The sequence below is a fragment of the Prionailurus viverrinus genome, chromosome B1, assembly GCF_022837055.1.
Source record: "Prionailurus viverrinus isolate Anna chromosome B1, UM_Priviv_1.0, whole genome shotgun sequence".
Taxonomy (NCBI): Eukaryota; Metazoa; Chordata; class Mammalia; order Carnivora; family Felidae; genus Prionailurus; species Prionailurus viverrinus.
This window is the reverse complement of record NC_062564.1, coordinates 123,002,790-123,022,763: the sequence shown is the minus strand read 5'-3', so window position 1 is coordinate 123,022,763 and position 19,974 is coordinate 123,002,790. Positions and strand designations below refer to the sequence as shown.

General features: G+C 37.0%; 1 protein-coding gene across 1 annotated transcript; it reads right to left on the bottom strand.

The window, feature by feature from the left end:
* Positions 1 to 860: 860 nt before the first annotated feature.
* LOC125163680 (alcohol dehydrogenase 6-like) lies at positions 861 to 12,147 on the bottom strand. The gene is given in 10 exon segments (XM_047855773.1): positions 861 to 885; positions 2,389 to 2,527; positions 3,331 to 3,466; positions 4,576 to 4,695; positions 4,697 to 4,837; positions 5,017 to 5,236; positions 5,378 to 5,465; positions 6,913 to 7,051; positions 9,427 to 9,528; positions 12,112 to 12,147. Coding segments are annotated over 10 exon segments (1,146 nt in total).
* Positions 12,148 to 19,974: the final 7,827 nt, after the last annotated feature.

The window sequence follows — 19,974 nt, the reverse complement described above, 5'->3', positions numbered from 1 at the left end:
CTCAGATATCAGGAAGGGATATTGAATTAAAGCAATTGTAAGAGGAATTTTCCTGTCAGCTTTTGTGTTTCAAAAGCTGAAGGATTAAGGAAAATAGAAATTACTCATGGACAGACGAAAAATATAAGAAAAAAAGCAGGATAAGAGGAGCTTGAGTTTTTCTTTCTGCTCCTAATCTCTCAACCTCAATGAAGAAATGATTATACTGGCTCAAAGACTTGAAGAAGGAGTTTGGAGCTTGTAGATATGGAAGAATTCTTCTGAGAGGGTCCTATACCTACTACCTAGGGGTGGAATTGGCAAGATTTCCCAAATGCATTTTTGTGTTTGAAAGCAGTGAACCGTGGCTCAACATTTCATAGGTAGAGGGATAGAATGGTCTAAAGACCTTAGCATAGAAAATGGCTTACTGTGTCCTGAGATAGCCTTCCAAAGATTTATGATACCCCAGCATGTTGAGGAAGAAGCAAAATCATGCAAACCCTGGTGTGGCATGAAAGATACAGAGAAATCTGTGTATTATGGAAGTACTCTGAGAATGGCAACAAGGGATAAGTCAGTGACACCTTTCATGGACTGGTGACAGAGATCAATTGGGTTGATGGACATATCAACAATGTCATCACTAAATCCCATCATTTCTCTTTATAAAGTCACAGAACGAATTATGTAATATCTGTTCTCTGAGCAGTTATTTTATTACAGCTACGTTCAAGATGCACATATTTCATTTTTCACAATTACACTGCATTTCCATCTCTGGTATGCCTCTTTCCACTGTACTGGAATGATCAGAGAGGTGATACAGGAAAGGAATGATATCCCCAAGGATGCCCTTTCACCTTTTATCATCTGGGATCTCAGAACAGCAGAATACAGCGGATGCTGAAACATAAAAGTGTAATAGTAAAGTGATTGAATTGCTTAAGAAACAGTGATTTCAGCAAAGCAATTATGCACTGTATTATGTGACGTTGCATTGCCTACATTTTCCTCCGTACCCCCTCCCAATTCCACCTTCATCCTAGTTCACCTATATGAAATATCACTTGATCCTCTGATTGGGATCATTGTTAATATCACCACTTGGATATGGTGTAAGCAGGATCAACATCAGTATCCAACATCAGAAAGGAAGGCCTCAGCCTTGAGGACTGTTTCTCAGGCTGTGTGATCACAAAGACATCCAAACCCTCTGCTATGGCTTCTGATCAGCTTTTGTCAGCCCCAGAATCTAGCACTGTGTCTTCTTAGGAAAAAATAATAATTTTTTTTGGGGGGGGTGTTCCTTTTGCAGCATGTATACTGTCTGCTAGATCCCCTCTCTGCATTCTCCATAATCTGTGCATAAAATTTCAGATGAGGTTTCTTGATTCTTTATTTCTGATTCAGATTGGCTGACATGCTAGGCCATAACCAAGAAGGTGGTATAGCAGGGTAAAACTTAAAGACCTAGATTAAAAAAATTTTTTTTTTAATTTTTTTTTCAACGTTTATTTATTTTTGGGACAGAGAGAGACAGAGCATGAACGGGGGAGGGGCAGAGAGAGAGGGAGACACAGAATCGGAAACAGGCTCCAGGCTCCGAGCCATCAGCCCAGAGCCTGACGCGGGGCTCGAACTCACGGACCGCGAGATCGTGACCTGGCTGAAGTCGGACGCTTAACCGACTGCGCCACCCAGGCGCCCCTAAAAAAATTTTTTTTAAATCACTTACCAATCAGAGAATGTAGGTAGAATTGGGGGAGAGAATTTGAAAGGGAGATGTGCTTAGAATCAGAATGAGAAAATCAAAGCATTCATCACAGGAGTAATTCCTCATTTACTTATTGTTGCTTATTCTCTAATGGTGTCTCTAGCACTTAGGACAGTCCTGGCAAACACTGCACCATCACAAAATAAACATTGAATGAATAAATGAACACACTGAGTGAACACTCCATCCCCGAAGGTTTGCTAGCTGAAACAGAGTGACCATTTGTCAGAAATGATGCAGAAGGATTTGTGCCCTAGGTGGAATCTAAACCTTTGCCTCTAAGATTCCTTGCAAAATTGTATGACTTCAGTAATGTCAACTCATTCATTCTAGATAATTTCTCTAACCAGAAAAGTAATACATAATTGGCTAATGTAGTGTCAAGTGCTTCTTAGTATTATATGGAATCCTTTTACATTTTTAAAAAATAGGCTGATGTGGAAATTTCCCAAAGAGGGGCTTATAGGTAAAACTTTTTCTAATCCTGGTAATAGTAGGAAATAAGGTAGAGAGTGCGAAAGATATTGAAGATCCAAGTGGCCATCTCTTTCTCACAAAACCACTTGGAAATGTTTGAAGAGTCATTTCTCTGTGAATTCAGGGTAGTGGAGATCATCAAATAAAGCACTCACGTTTTTCCAGCATGGTACAACTCGAAAGCTTTGTGGAGTTGGTCAAAAGGCAACTGATGGGTTATTAAGGGATCTATATTAATTTTATTTTGCAGGTAATCAGTCACTAGTTGGGGAATACAGTCTCTGGTTTTATAACCTGCAAAACAAAACAAAACAAAAGGCTATTGTGATAAGATTTGAGAAATGCCAAACCAACCAAAAGGAAACAAGTGTAAACATGTGATGGAGATTTTCTTCTGAAAATCTGACATTGAACATGAGAGAAAAATCATTTATACATCAGAAGCTATTGACTGCTGTTACTAAGTGTGGCTGCTACAGACAGTTCTGTTACCTAGAATTCCTTTGGAGAAAAATTGGGTCAGTATTCACATGTTACTGTGTTGAAAAATGGTCCTTTTAAACTAGCAGTTTATAGCTCACCTCCTGGGCTTACCTTTACCCAAAATTTCCTCTTCTGTGTATTCATACACACATAGAGATGGCATTGGGAACTACGTGCAGATGGGAATGTTAATTGACTGAAGCTGTTGGTCAATAATGCTCAGAAATAAGGGCTCCTTTGGGAGGATAAAAGCTGGTGTCAAAACTCCAGGTTGGTGCATATAATTATCCAAAAGATTTGCTGCTAAAGTAGCAGAATAAACTTTGAACTCACCAGCATTTGGAACTGAAGTTGACTGAATTGTTTGAAACACTGGAAAAACCCAAAAACTATTTTGTAGGAGATAAAATTTGTATTTGAACCTAAAAAAACCTATTTAATTAAATTAACTGACGTTGATTTGCAAAGCTCTTCCTTATTGGAAAAGTCTTTGAAGACCTCTACCATTATAGCTCTGTTTCCCCAAGAGGAGGAATTTTGAATTGTATGTTTCTACAAAGTCAAAAGGGATTTCATGAGAGCAACCAACTAGTCCCTTCTGTTTGTTGACCTACCTCCTAAACACACACCCTTCAGTGTCCGTCCAGAGATAATTTCTGGTGCGTTCAGGGAAAGCTGTGAATTTGATGAAGCCGCCCCAATGATCAGACAGACACCATAGCTCCGGTGGCAGGAATCCCAAGCAGCAATCTGGTAACAACAATAATGACCGTAAGTGCCTTCCCACACAAGTAACAACTACCACCAGAAGTAGAGGGATTGTGTTCCTAGATCTTGAACCTCTTCCTGGCCAGATGCTATCTCAACCTCAGCTTCAACACTGCTAGTGATGGGATTTCATTGTAGAACCAGTAGAATTTAGTGGGAAAGACTGTGTGCTGTGCTAGCTGTGTGACCTTAGGTAAGTTACTTAACCTCCATATGCCTCAGTTTCTTCATTTGTAAAAGGAAGACTAATACTGCCTACTTCATAGAATTGTTATGAAGATTAAACAATTTACCATTCTTAAGACATTTAGAACATTATCTGATATATAATGAGGACCATATGTTTATTAAATAAAATTACTCACTGCCTTTGCCAGACCTTCTCACTTGGCATGGTTCTCTAACTCATTTCTATTAAAATAAAACATATACATATATGGGTGTGTGAAGCTTTATTTATTTATTTTTAATTCAGTTTTGCAGGGATGTACAGTGTACTTTTTCATATCTTATCTATTTGTTTTACTTCCTTTTCTGGCTCATCGCCCTGTTGTCTTCCTCCTTTTCTCCATTTTGCCTTATTTTCTCTTTTACCTATATTACTACCTTTACTTCCTTTATTTGTCTATCAAGTATGTTAGGTACACAATAAAACATATTAAATGTCTATATATTCTCTCCTCTGAACTGTAAGATCCAAGAGTGTAGTGCCTATTTTGTTCACCCTTATATCCCTAGGACTTCTGATACAGGACCCATAATTATCTTGTGAGTTAAATGATGTTTATACTTAAATATAAGAGTGTATCTGAAGACCTAGGAATAAAGAAGGGGAATACTGGTATTATGGCCTTTTGAATGTTTAAATTTTGTGTATTATAATGACATATCTTTAGGTATATATTGCTTTTATTTTTAAAATAGATGTTTTAGAGTGAATTTATATTCCAGTTTTACATTTGGGGTCCACAGGTCCAAAATGTATGTTCAGGAGAGTTTATACCCATCTATGTGTGGATATTTAGCATGTATTTCTCACTCCCGCCCCATCCTCTTTAAGCACCTATGCACTGTGCCCTAAGCCCACCTACCATCGTATCACTGAGTCCAATGGCTTCAAAGGCAAAGTCAACACCAACTCTTGTCATTTCCATGACCACCTGCTGGACAGGTTTCTTGAGGTTTCGAGGGTTGAGACAATCAGTGACCCCCTAATGCTCTTGCCCAGGGAAACTTCTCCTCATTGATGTCAACCCCGATGATCCTAGAAGCACCAGATGCTTTACAGCCCATGACAATGGCTGAACCAACTCCACCAAGTCCAAAGACCACGCACGTGGAACCGCGAGTGACCTACAAATTCACAAGGCATGTTTGTATTAGAAATCAACCCTGGACACATAGGTAATTAGGAAAGCAAACAAACAAAAACAACCATTGAAACCTTTGGAACTGTATACAACTATTGAACATTTTGATGTTTTCCAGGCAAATCACTATGACACACATTAATACACAGGTAACTTCCTCACCTTGGCCGAATTTACAGCAGCCCCATAACCTGTAGACACCGCGCAGCTTATGATACAAACTTTATCCATAGGAGCAGCAGCATCAATTTTTGCCACTGCAATCTCAGGTACAACTGTATATTCAGTGAATGTGCTTGCACGGAAAAAGTGATAAATCTTTTTTCCTTTGCAGGTAAATCTGCTGGTCCTGTCCAGCATTAATCCAGAAGAAGGTAGAACACTGTTCGCGGAGACAGACACAGTTACAGGTGGTGGCACCGACACGTGGAATTATAAAGACAGAAGAGAGCACGTTTAGTTACAGGTCAGTGCTTATACAATATCAGCAATTTAATAATAGAGTAAGGGGTAAATTACTAACTCTTGCTTCTCACAGAAGTTTCCCTTGGGATGCAAACAGGAACTGCATTCTCTACACTGTGGTATAGCAAGTGTGAGGACTTTATCTCCTATATATAGAGAAATAATAATATAAGTATTAGTTTAAAATATTACTGGATCAAAAATACAATAGTATGTTTATAAAAATTTCATTGGATGGCTTGAAAACTTGCTGTGGGCAGATTATGGTAGCCAGCATAACATTGCCCATTGCTGTTTTCTTTTTAAGTTTTCATTTAAATTCCAGTTAGTTAACATATGGTGTAACATTAGTTTCTCTTGTAAGTTTAGATAAGGCACATCTTAACTTCACTGGCCCTTAAAAATTCCAAAGGTAGTGGATCTCAAATTCAGGAGAACTTTTGCTCTCTTGTCCTTTCTCCTCCAACTCTTTCTCCTCCAACCCCTCATTGTTTTACACAAAACTTTCACTCGAATTTTTTTTTTTTTTAAGCTAAAGAGGAGTTAGAGCATATATCTCTTCTGTTTGCATTATGCTCTTGGAGATAGACCGTGCCTTTTTACTTTTGTCACCTTTCTGTGCCTAGTGTCAGATTCAATGTAGGCATCTCATAATTGTTTGCTAAATGAATTCCCTGGTAAGAGCTTCACAAATATCCTGACCATGCCCTTTATTAAGTCTCTTTGTGTGCCTGGTTCCAAGCTGTGAGGTTCTATAGTATCTTAATCTGTGTGATTGCTCTTACTCACTCTAATAATTTCAGACAGGCTAAGAATAACTATGTCCAGATCTTTTTTGGTAGTCTGGGGAAGAACATATACTTGCTTTCTTTGATTCTTTGAAATATCATCATCATCCTGTCAATGAAAATTCAAGTTTGATATTCCAGTTTATTAGAACATTCATCTGTCAAACGTATGCATTCTAACCATGGGACAGGCACTGTGGTAAACATGTCGGGGATACAGTATGTAAGGAGCAGTCTCAATAGTTTTAAGTCTATTTAGAAGTACACTGGTCCTATCTCAACTCTCATTTAGTTATAGATATATTCTTGGCTCAGTTGCTGCCCCTCTGAATTTCTAGAGAAAACAGCAGAGAAACCATGTGACTCTTGGAATGACTGAATACATTTAATATAATGATATGTGATTAGTTAGAAGAGTCTAGAGGTAAACCAGTTTTTTTTCTCCTGTAAGTGTGTGAATGCATTTTATTTATTTATTTATTTATTTATTAAAAAAATTTCTTTTAATGTTTTTTATTTATTTTTGAAGGAGAGACAGACAGAGCATGAGCGGGGGAGGAACAGAGAGAGAGGGAGACATAGAATTTGAGACAATCAGTGACCCCTAACGCTCTGAGCTGTCAGCACAGAGCCCGATGCGGGGCTCGATCTCACGAACTGTGAGATCATGATCTGAGCTGAAGTCGGACGTTTAACCGACTGAGCCACCCAGGCACCCCAGTGAATGCATTTTAAGTTCCTTCTCTGTGCAGGGGAGCTCTTTGGGAGGCTGTTTGTGGGAAGGTTTCATTACCCCACTTCCTACCTGGTTTCACTGAGCTCACTCCTTCGCCAATACTCTCTACAATCCCAGCTCCTTCATGGCCTGGGATGAAAGGAAAGTTTGTGGAGAGTAATCCTTTTACTGCATGATCATCAGTACCACAGATCCCTGTAGATATCATCTGCATAAGAATTAAATAACCAAGAATCAGTTGGTTTGGAATTTTCCTTTATCTTTTTCTTTTAATCTGAGACTGATTATTAAAAAAATTTCTTTATGTGAACTGTGTCATTTGATCCCTATTACAATGCTCAGAGGAATACAGGGCGGATTGTATCATTCCCAATTTAGAGGTGAGGAAAGGGAGATTCAGAGACTTAGAATGACTTGTCCAAAGTTATGTGGCACATGTTAAGACCTGGAAATAAACTTAGATTTTTTTGAAATCTACTTTGTACATTTATGTCATCAAATAGTTTTGAAATATGACGGACAATCACATACAATGAAGGACTTTTTGCCACATTATCAATAACACCATGATTGAGAAACAAAGAATTTTAGGCCCATACTGTTGAACGTTTTTCCAATGCTCTGGGAAAATCTGTTTTTAACATTTCAAATTTATACATTGAGAACATTCTTTAAATTAATAATGTAACAATGAATTTAAGTTAAAATTAACCATTGCAAAATTTAGTTGATGTTGTGAAGTTTTAAAACTTTCTTAGTTAATGGCCTGAGTTTTCTTATCTGTCAATAGACCTGACCCAATGACATTGGTCATAAAAATGAAACATTTCATGTACCATAGCCCCTAAGTTACTGCTGTGCCTGGGTTGCAGCCAGAAAAGCCTATGCCTGAGCACATTGACTAGTTCTCCAGTGTGTGTAGTGAGAGTGGCAGCATTTATAGCTGGAACGCTGGGAACAACTGTGGTATATGATCCTGGAAAATGAAGGATCCTGGTGAAGAGAAAGTGCTCATGAGAAATATGCTGTGGTTTTGGTTCCCACAGTGCTAAAATGGCTTCAAGATGCTGTCAAAGGCTAGAAGTGTTGTTTTAGGTATGCAGCAGGCTGGAATCTCCTTATTACTTTGGTTCTACATATCAAATAAGAGTATGCAGTTATTTTGGGGAAGTTTCCCATGGCATAAGCTGGAGGTGGAATTGACTGTTCTTATGAACAGACCCAGTCCTTAACCTTGATTTCTTCAGGGTTCAGTGTGATGTTGCTGAGTTTCTTGCTATGCAACTTCTACCTTGGTAGCCTATTGTGGATTTATTATTTAGGGTGTAGCCTTTGTAGTTAAGGAGCCTATCAATGTAAGAACAGAGAATATTGACTAATTAACTAGTAAACATTTCAGCAGATGGTGACCCAGTACACAATAAGGACTAATTAAATGCTGTTTGGATGGATGATAAATAGAAAAATACAGCTTCTGAACAGCAGTCAGTTACCAAACTTCTTTCTTTGTGTACATTCTTATCAATTTTCATTTTGTTCTTTACCATGTCTCATTGGTGAAATAAAATCTTGAGTGTAACACTAGACATGGACTTGATAATTTATTCAGTGTTCCCAAATTCTCCTGTTTTGTTTTTCACTGCCTGTCTGTCTTTTTGTACTTCCCTCCATCACCTTTTCCTTTTGGCATCTTTCCAGTTCCCTTCATTCCTTGTCTCTGTTACTCCTGTAGCCATCCTCCTACACCTTCGACTTTGATTAGATATAGTATGACTAGATGCATATGGCATCCAGTATTTGTCTTATTTATTAAGTCAAGTGTTCAATTTCCTGATCTCAAATTAGAAGATAGGTGAATATTAATGTTTAACTGGGAGTAATAATACTCCTAATCTTGGGTATTTAATGGTTTTATAAAATTTGGGATGTATTGATCAAAAGTTTGATTTGAGAGTGGCAAGAAGCTGTTGACAGGTCATTGTTTTCCCATCCCTGGTCCAAGCTCTGTTCAATAACTGTTAACTCTTCCAAGTCACTTTGAAGACTATCATGGAGTCCTAGCTGCTCATTCCTAGAAATTGAAATTTACCACACAGTGAACTTTTTCAGACATTTTCTGAGGTTATCATGTGTGAGCTCCAAACAATAGAGATGGAACATTAGTCTGTTAGTCATTGCATATTCATTTGTTGATATCAATTTTGTATCATTGAAGTAGGGGGAAATGCAGTTCTTGTCGCCTTTCCCTCAATGAAAAGAAGTTAGTACTTAAAATGCCTTCTAGGTCACATTGTGAAGTATATAGACCTATGATGTTATATAATTTAAGTAAAAATTTCAATACTTAAAAAGTAATTATGGTAGATGAGTAAATTACCAGTATTTTACAAATATTAAGAATATATTAAACATTCATTACCTCTATTCATTTATCTTAGTTTAAAAAATTCATTTTACTAAGAGAAGTGGACAGACCCCAAATGCAAATGTTATATGTATTACATATAAAATATGTTTCATTTCATGAAACAGGATTTCCTTACATTTACCTACAAAGGTAAACGTTAAAAGACTTAAATTTACCTTAATACGAACTTCCCGAGCCTTTGGTGGATCGACTTGTACTTCCTCAATTGCAAGAGTAGAACCTGTTTTCCAGGCAATGGCTGCCCGGCATGTGATTGTCTGTTGACACCAGGACAACAAAACTTTTGTGAAAAAAATTAATTTTTATTCTGATCATACAAACGACACTTATTTGTTATAATTAGTAAAGTACAAAAATCATAAATAAAAGATCACTGCAATTTTAGATGCAACCTACTGAAATTTTAGCATATTTCCTTCTAGTCTCTTAAAACAATTTTGATACAGTAGAGATCATGTCTACAGTTTTGTATTCTGCTTTTTTGCTAGTGACAGCCACCATGTAATGACCATTTGTCATCTACTTGTAAGTAGGCATTTTCTCATCACTTCAAATGCTTTGTAATCAGAATTTTAACTATTTTTTTTAGTAATCACTACACCCAGCGTGAGACTGAAACCCATGACCCCAAGATCAAAAGTCATGTGCTTTTCTGACTGAGCCACCCAGGCACCTCTGTAATCAGAATTTTAAATGGCTACTTTTGGGGCACCCGGGTGACTCAGTTGGTTAAGTGTCTGACTCTTGATTTCAGGTCAGGTCTTGATCTCACAGTTCATGGGTTTGAGCCCCATGTGGGACTCTGGGCTGACAGGGCAGAGCCTGCTTGGGATTCTCTCTCTCTCCCTCTCTCTACACCTCCCCTGCTCGTTTGTTCTCTCTCTCAAAATAAAGAAATAAACATTAAAAATAAATAAATAAATGGCTACTTTGTATTTCATCATTTGAATGTTCCAGTTTGCTTAGTAACCACTTACAAATGTAATCATTTCCATTGTTTTGACTGTTCTAAAGTCTAATGTGATAAACAGCTTTGTTCATAATTTTGACTTGCCTGGTTTCCTTAAGTAACAATTATTTTGGAAAAGATAGAGACATTGCTAAGGCTGAATTGATTTCCAAATCTCTTAGTAGAAATGTTTAATAATTTGGCACAATTCCTAGAAGTAAAAGAATATCTATATCATCATTTATCCCACCCTCATTAGCACTGACCATAATCATTGAAACCAAAATATATAATAGACACAAAAAATCTATCTCTTTTACTAGTATTTTTTAATGCTAATAATATTGAATATTTTCCATGTTTATATTAGTCATATATACTTTCCTGTTTCATGGAGTATTTGGGCATAGAGTTAATGTATGTATCTACTCGCATCTTGGTGTTTTTCTCATTAATCATTTGACCTCTTTACACATTAAAGGAATAAGTTATTGTCTGTCAGCTTGCTGTACATGATTTTCCCTGATTGATATTTGAACCTTAATTTTTGTGCATTTACGTGCATGTGTGCGCACATACACACATTTAAAAATTTTGGTTAGAAGCTTCTTTTCCTTTGTTATTTATCCCATTTTTATGCTTTGGAAATTCTCTCTGTATAGAGACCAAATAAATATTTCTTCTCATTCTAGATTTTTATAGTTTGGCTTCTAAGTGTTTAATTCTTAAATCCAACTTAAAATCATTTTTTTGTGCGATGTGCAGTTATAGAATCTAAATGAATTGTCCTAGCATGAACTCTTGATTATTTCTTTCATTTATGCTTAATTAGCCCCTTTACCATATACGTAGAAGTTCTCACATTTACAGGTTTCTCTTTGGAAGCCGTTTCTCTTGTTCCATGTATCATCCTGACAGTTCTTGCAGCAGTACCGCAATGATCAAATACTTTACTTTTGAAAGAGCTTAATATCTGGTGGTCCTAGTACGCTTTATGATTTTATGTATGTTCCATTTGCAAGTTTTCTGTGCTAGTAATTGTAAGATATACGGAACTGACTGACTCTGTTATGTCTCCAAGAAACTTAGATAGAGGAGATAATATACGTATTATATTACAAAGAAAAGGGACAAATGCCACAAGAGAAGTTCAAATAAAATTATGTAGAAAAACACTACTTCTTTCTCAAGATGAAATAATTCTGCTTTCACCTACCAAACTCCAGTAAAAGTGTATACTTTATGAAAAACGCTTTCCTGATTTCAAAATGGTACACACTCAAGGCAAAAAACTTGGAAAGCTGACACGTAAAGGGGGGCGGAAAATGGCAAATCTGGCACTCAGTTATTACTGTTTGTAACATTTTATGTTAAGTCTTTCCAATTGATATGCTATGTGTGTTTGTATAATCATACTAAGAAAACTATTTTACAGTCTGTTCTTGCACTTTGCTTTATAAGTAAGTATTTTCCAGGTAATTTAAAATAATCACTTAGGACTTTATTGACTAATATGTCAGAATTTATTTAATCAGTTTCCTAGTATTTGACATATCTTGTTTCCAGTGCTGTCCTCTTAAAAACAATGCCATGATTAACCTATTTATAAAAACAACATAATTATTTTCTTGGAATAAATTTCCGGGTCAAATGATAGACACATTTTTAAGCATTTGATACAATATTGTCAAACTATCACCCAGGAGGTTCCGAAAAAGTTATTCTCCCATCAGTGATGCTTGAGTTTCCACAAGTGGGAAAACATTAGGTATTGTCATTAAAAATCCTTGCTAATCTGATTGGGGAAAGTGGTTTCTTAACTTTGTTTCAGTGTATACTTTTTAGATAACTAATGGAAATGATATAAATGTATTTTAAAGGTAGCACTTACTTTGCCCGAAGTGTCCATGATGAATTTTCTTTCCATGGCACCCTACAGGTCTACCCAAGAGAACTGCACTTCTTCGACTCTGCTCCTGGGCAAACTAGACAGAGCAGTTATAGTGTTTGCACACCGGAAGTTATTAAACATAATTACATGACCACACATCAGCAAAGGGAAAACCAGACAAGCAAAGTGGTTGGCAAATATGGGAAGGTGAAAGACAGAAAGGAGTGTGGGAGAATGATTAGGGAGGAAGGAGGTCGAAAACAAGAATGCTGAATGAGGAGAGCTTGAAGGGTAGGGATGCATCTGAAGACAGTGTAGGGATTATTTAAAAAAGTGAATCAAGTGAAAGAAACTAAGAGAAAGGTCAACTACTAATTAGTTAACAATAAGAATTTCTGGAGTTTCAATTACATGAAAGGTACTGCCAGATCCGGACAATGAGAGTATAACACGGGTCTCGGGGAGTCAAAAAAGATGGAAGAGCACAAATAATGATCCAAACTGCTATAAAAAGGCTGAGAAAAAGTGACAAAGATGGTAAGTGCCCAAGGCAATATGAGGTCATTGTGCATGATTAGAGAGTTTTATTTAGGTGAGACTTAGCTGCATCTGGACGAATTTATATAACAAAATAATTTATATAAAATAATTTATATAATATATAAACATATAAAATAATTTATAAAATAATGGGTAGCATATTCAAAATGGGGGTTTAAGCTTCATCAAGGTATTCATCACGTTTACCTTTTAATATTTTTTTACCGCAGTGTTTCTTCACATCAGGATGCATAAGAATCAATCCTCTGTGGGAGGTTGTTAAAATTTGTAGTTCTGGGCCCTGCCCTCAATATTCTGGCTTCTGCCAGATGAGGATACCAAGGCAAATATTAGACCAGAAATCACCAAGGCCCCATTTATTAATTTGCAGAGTAAGAGCGTGAGTTCTTCGGTTGGCTGCTTAGGCTCCCTTGACTCCCATCTCTTAGACATTATTTGTCGAGAGCTTCCTCAGAGGAGGCCAATGAAGCAGTTTCTTTGCTGAGAACATATTACTGTCATAGTTCACGGCTACTGTAAGGTGAGAGTAATTTGGGACGGGATGGATGTGGGGAAAAATTTGGGATAAGCTTCAATAATTACTAGGTCTCTAGGTTTGGAATTTTTCTTGCAACAGAACTGTCTTAACCCCCTAATTAGTTAGTTATAAGTTTCATTTGAAGGGTTTTATATCTGCTAATGATTCAGAAATCCTCAGGGTCCTGGCTATAGAAGCACTGCTTCTATCTTATCATACAGTCTAGGGACTTGCCATTCCCCCCCAAGGATGTTTTGAAGCTCTTCCTATAAGACTTGGACCTTATCTGAGCTAGAGTGAAGAGACCTGGTTTCTTTGCTCTAAAACCTGGCCAGGAGAATGCTCTTGGGAGGCATTCCAGCTGACTATGATTTATATAGTCAGGCAAGATGATACAAGAATGGAGGTGCTTGGATGGGGTTGAAGGGACTTAGGTTTGTTCGTTCTTCTCTCTCCTTAAATGACCTTGCTCTACAATACCTTAGTTACCAAGCTTTTTGCAACCATGCATTAATCTTGGAACCTACACATTTTTCCTGTTCAGCAATGCTTGGATCATGTGATGCTCAATATTGTTTGAGAAGATTGACTGGAAGGAATGATCTGATGTGAATGATCTTGTTCAGAAGGGCTAGTTTGGGCTTGTCTCTGCCATAGCATCTTGCTAAAGGCTAAAACATTAAAGTTTTTTTCTTCCAAATTGCCTACATTTATAGTTTTAGTGGGCATGTGATCTGGATCCTGAGATGGCAGGTGATAATTGACCATTTAATTGCTTTACTACAAAAATCTATCTTCAAATCAAGGATGGTGGAATTTTTATTGCTTCTCAGTCCCCTCTACTCAGTGAGTCCCACAGTTCAGGGATATTAATGAACCATTTTCCTTCTGGAACCCAATTTTTGTGTTAGGGCTCTTTTCTTTCCAAGTTACTGAAACCCAACATGAACAAGCTTAAGGAAAAGGGAGGAAATGTTGAATTAACAGAAATCATGAAAGGAATGAATAACCAAACAAGGTCAAGGGCAGGAAAGTAGCTGGGAGCAGGAACTCTGAATCAATTCAACTGCAGTAGGATTTTCCCTCTCTCTTATGTGAGGCAATGGAGCAAAGTGGTTAAAAGCATGGATACCAGCACTAATAGACCTGCATTCAGTCTTAGTTCCATCCCGTACATACTGTGACATAAGAAAAGAAATCCAACCTCTTTGTATTTTAGTTTCCCCATTAATAAGGTGAGGGTGATTATACTAGTTCCTACCTCATAGGTTTGTTAATAAGCATTAAGATAGTTAACAAATGACAAATGGTTAGAACCATGCCAAGCACATAGCATGGCCTATATATAAGTATTATGTATTTATTACTATTATTAATTATTACCATTATATATCACACATTGTTTGCCTTTTCTTACCACTGTCTTGCTTTTGCTCTATGGTGGGAAATATAGCCACAAAAAATCCACCTAATTCTTAAATCTAACAACTGCAATAAGAGAGTTCAGATCTGTCTGTGATCTTAAGTCCAAAAATGTAAGGAAGTCTCCCCAATGTCAGTTTGGGTCAAGCGTTCACTCCTGGACCAATGAAACTACCCAAGGTGTGGGAATGTAGAAGAATTTGGCAGCTATTATCACAGCCATGTTGATGCCCCTGAGCAGCTAAAGGTGGCTGGGGAAAATCACAGGGCAGACTGGCTCCATTGTAAATTCTGGATCATCAAGATGAAATGAAGTCTCAATAGTGCTTGGCAGTACTTCATTTTCCTAGCTAACTTGCTGTCCAATTTCTTGAAATAAATGTCAGTTTTTCAACACTTGTGTCAAATATGTGACCATCTTCCCTCCGTATCTACCTCCACCCCCATTTCCCTCAGGAGGTGAGTTTACAGTACACTGAAAATTCATCCCGTTGCTCCAGGCAAAACCCTTCCCGCTCTGTATCCAGTTCATTAACAAGTTCTGCCAGCTCTACCTCTGATATATTTCCCAAATTTGTTAGTGTTAAAGCCTTATTCTCTACTCTAGAATACAATTTCTATAAGAATAGGGACCTTGAATCTCAATATTTTTCTCTACTCCAATGTGTCTGGAATGGTGCCTGGCATATAGTAGGAGCTCTGTGAATGTTGGTTAAATGAACTAAAGTGAAGTTATCAGAAAAGAACTCCCTTGGATGCCTATTATGTAATGTACGTATTATGCAGTCATGTAACTGCATCTATATTCTTCCTGTTCTTCCCTGTCACCTGTCCCTGTCACCTAATCATTGTTTCTGATTTCTTCTCTCACTGTGACTTGTCAGCTTTTTTTTCCCCCTAGATTTTATTTTAAGTGATCTCTACAACCAATATGGGTGGAGCTCGATCTAACAACACTGAGACCAAGAGTTGTATGCTCTGTGGACTGAGTCAGCCAGGTGCCCAACTTGTCAGCTTTTTAATGTATTCATCCTTCTCCCATTAAGAAGAAAATCAGAAACAAACTTTCTATTTTCCCGTATCTCTTTCTAACTACCACTAGGAGTCAAGACAAATGTTTATGTGGCTTTCTGAATTGAAGGTTAAGATTTATAAGCCAAATACTATTAATTTGGGCTTCTGCTTATTGGTCTTGAGAAATTTTAATTATCCTGGATGTAACTGGGACTTTGCAAATAGACTAATTTGTGGGAGGACTTTTATATTTGAATAACTTTAATTTGACTTTATAATCTGAGTAACAGGATGCCAACATATGATTTGACTTTGTAATTTGAGTGATTTGGTTTTCATAACTTCAGGAAGTTTCTACAGTAATTCAGGTAGTATCTGGCAGTGACCACAAAGACAGCCATAAACCAGAGTCCTAGTAAGAAAAAACACAATTTAAGAAAAGACGCTTTATGCTCAATATCTGTTTTTCCTCACCTCCCCGTCACTTTTTCATATACACCATCCTGTTTTATACCCCCCAACACTCCATTGAAGCATCCATATTGAATTTTATTCATGACCTCCATGCACTAAAGCCAATGGCCATTTTTCAGCAGTCATCCTGATAGTTCAGTGCTATTGATCATGCCCTCCTTGAAACTCTTTCTTTCTTTTTTTATTTTAATTTTTTTTAACATTTATTTATTGAGAGACAGAGACAGAGCATTAGCATGGTACAGGGAGAGAGGTGGTGGGAGACACAGAGTCTGAAGCAGGCGCCAGGCTCTGAGCTGTCAGCACAGAGCCTGACACGGGGCTCAAAACTCACAAACTGCGAGATCATGACCTGAGCTGATTATGACCTGAGTCCGACGCCTAACTGACTGAGCCACCCAGGCGCCCTGAAACTCTTTCTTTCTTCAATTTCTTGGTTCAACCCTCTTCTGTTTTTCTCCATAATATTTGGCTCTTCCTTTTCTGGCTCTTTTTATAAGGTTCATCCTCCTCTTGGCCATTAAATAATCCCACACAGGTCTGACTTTGGCAGAGCAGGCTTGCTGAGCTTGAGAATTCAGCCTCCTCTGGAGCTCTGCTACCCCTGAAATAATCTAGACTTGAGTCCCAGCTATGGTCAGCTCTTCAACTTTAGGAGATCAGAACTGAAATGTTTACTGTGGAACCATTCTTTCATACTTTATCCTCTTCCTAAACCATCATCTTTAGTATTGTTGATGTTTAGGCAAGGTAGTTACGCCTCTTTATTAAAGTACTGTTTTTTCTTTCTTTCTTTCTTTCTTTCTTTCTTTCTTTCTTCTTCTTCTTCTTCTTCTTCTTCTTCTTCTTCTTTTTTTTTTTAAAATTTTTTTTTCAACGTTTATTTATTTTTGCGACAGAGAAAGACAGAGCATGAACGGGGGAGGGGCCGAGAGAGAGGGAGACACAGAATTGGAAACAGGCTCCAGGCTCTGAGCCATCAGCCCAGAGCCTGACGCGGGGCTCGAACTCCCGGACCGCGAGATCGTGACCTGGCTGAAGTCGGACGCTTAACCGACTGCGCCACCCAGGCGCCCCTTCTTTTTTTAAATAAATGTTTATTTATTTTCAAAGACAGAAAGAGCACGAGTCAGGGAGGGACAAAGAGAGAAGGAGAGAGGGAATCCCAAGCAGGCTCCACGCTTAGCACGGAGCCCAAAGCAGGGCTTGATCCCCACAACTGTGAGATCATGACCTGAGCTGAAATCAAGAGTCAGATGCTCAACCAACTGAGGCAGTCAGGCATCACAAAGCAATATTTTTTCTTATTATAAGTGATATTTGCTCATTTTAGAAAATTTAAAAAATATACCAAATGTAAAGGAAAAAATAAAAATTCTTACAATCACATTACCTGTTAATCACTATAAATATTTTAGAACTTTTTCTGCATATATAAATGTTAATATTTTCAAAGTTAAGATATTAGGTATGTACAATTTTCTGTATAGTGTACACAGCTTTGTATTTTGCACTTAAAATCTAAAATTATATTATGACTGTTTCCCATGTTGTTAAATATTCTTCTAAAAACAGAGCTTTTAGTGGCTTTATTGTATTTCCTTCATAATTGTATTCCCTCTACAATTTCAATACACCCTTTTCATTGTACTTTTAGGGCATTTCTAATTTTTGATATAATGAATAACAAACGAACATTCTTATACTAATATTTGTTTGTATCTGGAATGATTTGCATGAAATAGAGTCCTAGAAATGAAATTGCTGAGACAAAGGACAAGAGCTTTTTAATTAATTAACTAATTAATTTATATATTTTAATGTCTATTTATTTAAATGTTTATTTTATTTTTGAGAGAGAGAGAGAGAGAGCACTAATAGGGTAGGGGTGGAGACAGAGGGAGACAGATCCAAAGCAGGCTCCAGGCTCTCAGCTGTCAGCACAGAGCCCGATGTGGGGCTCAAACTCATGAACCGCGAGATCATGACCTGAGCCGAAGTCAGATGCTCAACCGACTGAGCCACCCAGGTGCCCCATAGTGTCTATTTATTTATTTTTGAGACAGAGAATAAGCAGAGGGAAGGCAGGGCGGGGGGGAGAATCTCAAGCAGGCTTCAGGCTCCAAGCTGTCAGCACAGAGCCTGACGCGGGGCTCAAACTCATGAACTGTGAGATCATGACCTGAGCTGAAGTTGACGCTTAACCTGCTGAGCCACCCAGGTGCCCTGATAAGAGCTTTTTTTCCCATAAAAAACCCATATATACAATAAAATGCATAAACCTTAAGTGTATAGCTTGATTGAATTTTTACTTATTTTTATATCTATGTAACCCTCTTCCAAATAGAAATACAGAACACTTTTAGTACCTCAGAGGAATCTGTCATCTTTCCACTCAGTCAGTACTTTTAAAGGTAAGTGCTATTCTAATTTCTATCATCCGGACATAATTTTACTGTTTTTGAACTTCGATGTAGTAGAAGCATACAGTATTTACTCCTGTGTCTGATTACTTTCTCTTGACAACATACTTTATCTATGAAATTCATCCTTGTTATTGCAAAAAGTAATTTTTTGTTGTTCAATTTATTTTTCATTTCAGTATAGTATTCCATTACAGAAATATACTATGACTTATTTATTCATTCTACTATCTTTGGATACTTGTATTGTTTCCAGTTTTTGTTATTATAATTACAGTTGCCATGAACATCCTTGTACATGTCTTTTGGTCGACACTGCTCTCTTTACTTTGGGTAGGCTTTTAGGAGTGTAATTTCTGGGTCATAAGATATCTATATAGTATAATAGATTTATGTCTATTAAATTTAACCATAAGATTATTCAGAAATTCATTTGAAAATGCTGATTACTTAGAGTAGTCAAGCAATCTTGAATAAAAATAAAACTGGAGGACTTAACTGCTAGATATCAGAATTTAATTATAAAGTTGGAGTAATTAAGTCACCATGATACTAGAGCAAGTATAGATAAATAAGCCAATGGAACAGAATAAAAATCCAGGAATACATCCACTTACATATAGTCATCACATTTACAATAAGAGCATCACTACAATTCACTGGGGGAAGGGTGGACTCTTTAGTAAATGATACTGTAGCAATAGGATATTTATCTGGGAAAAAAAATGGACAGTTGTATTTTATCTGTTGTCCAAGTTTTAGAGTTGTCATCAGAAGGAGGTTCATTCTCCATCATGGTAGTAATCAGAAGTTTCACCACAATATGATCTTCATGGAGGTTCTGATAAAGATTTTGCTTCCAGAAAAGTTGGAGCAGTTTATATTCCTAGAAGCAATAAACAAAAGTACAAATCATATATAACTTTACTAGCATTGAATATTACCCTACATATTTTTCATTTCGTAGGATTTAATGTACTTAAGTATGCATAGTAAACTTCACAGCGAAAATTTAACAAGGTTTAAAAATTTCTTTTGCTGTTCAGTGTTGCCATTTAGGGTAATCATCCTTGCTCACAGGGTAATGATGATGATGATGATAATGATAGCTATGATAACTAATAGTTTTAAGTAATTGACATATATTAGCCTTTGAGAGATCATATGGTATAGTATAAAAGTATTGTCTTTGATGTCAGTAGACCTAGGTTTCAGTTCTGGTTGCTCTGCTTATAAGCTTCATTAATTTGGCCAGTTCACCATATATCCGTCTAGATTTTCTCTCTAAAATACTGACATACTACCTACCTCTCAATGTTATGGGGATTGCATTAAGTGGTGTATGGAAGGTATTGTACATAATAATGTTTTTTCTTCTGCTATTAATAACTGTAATTTTAAGTGGTTATTCTAAACAATGATCTCTACTAAAACCTTTGAACATATTTCATT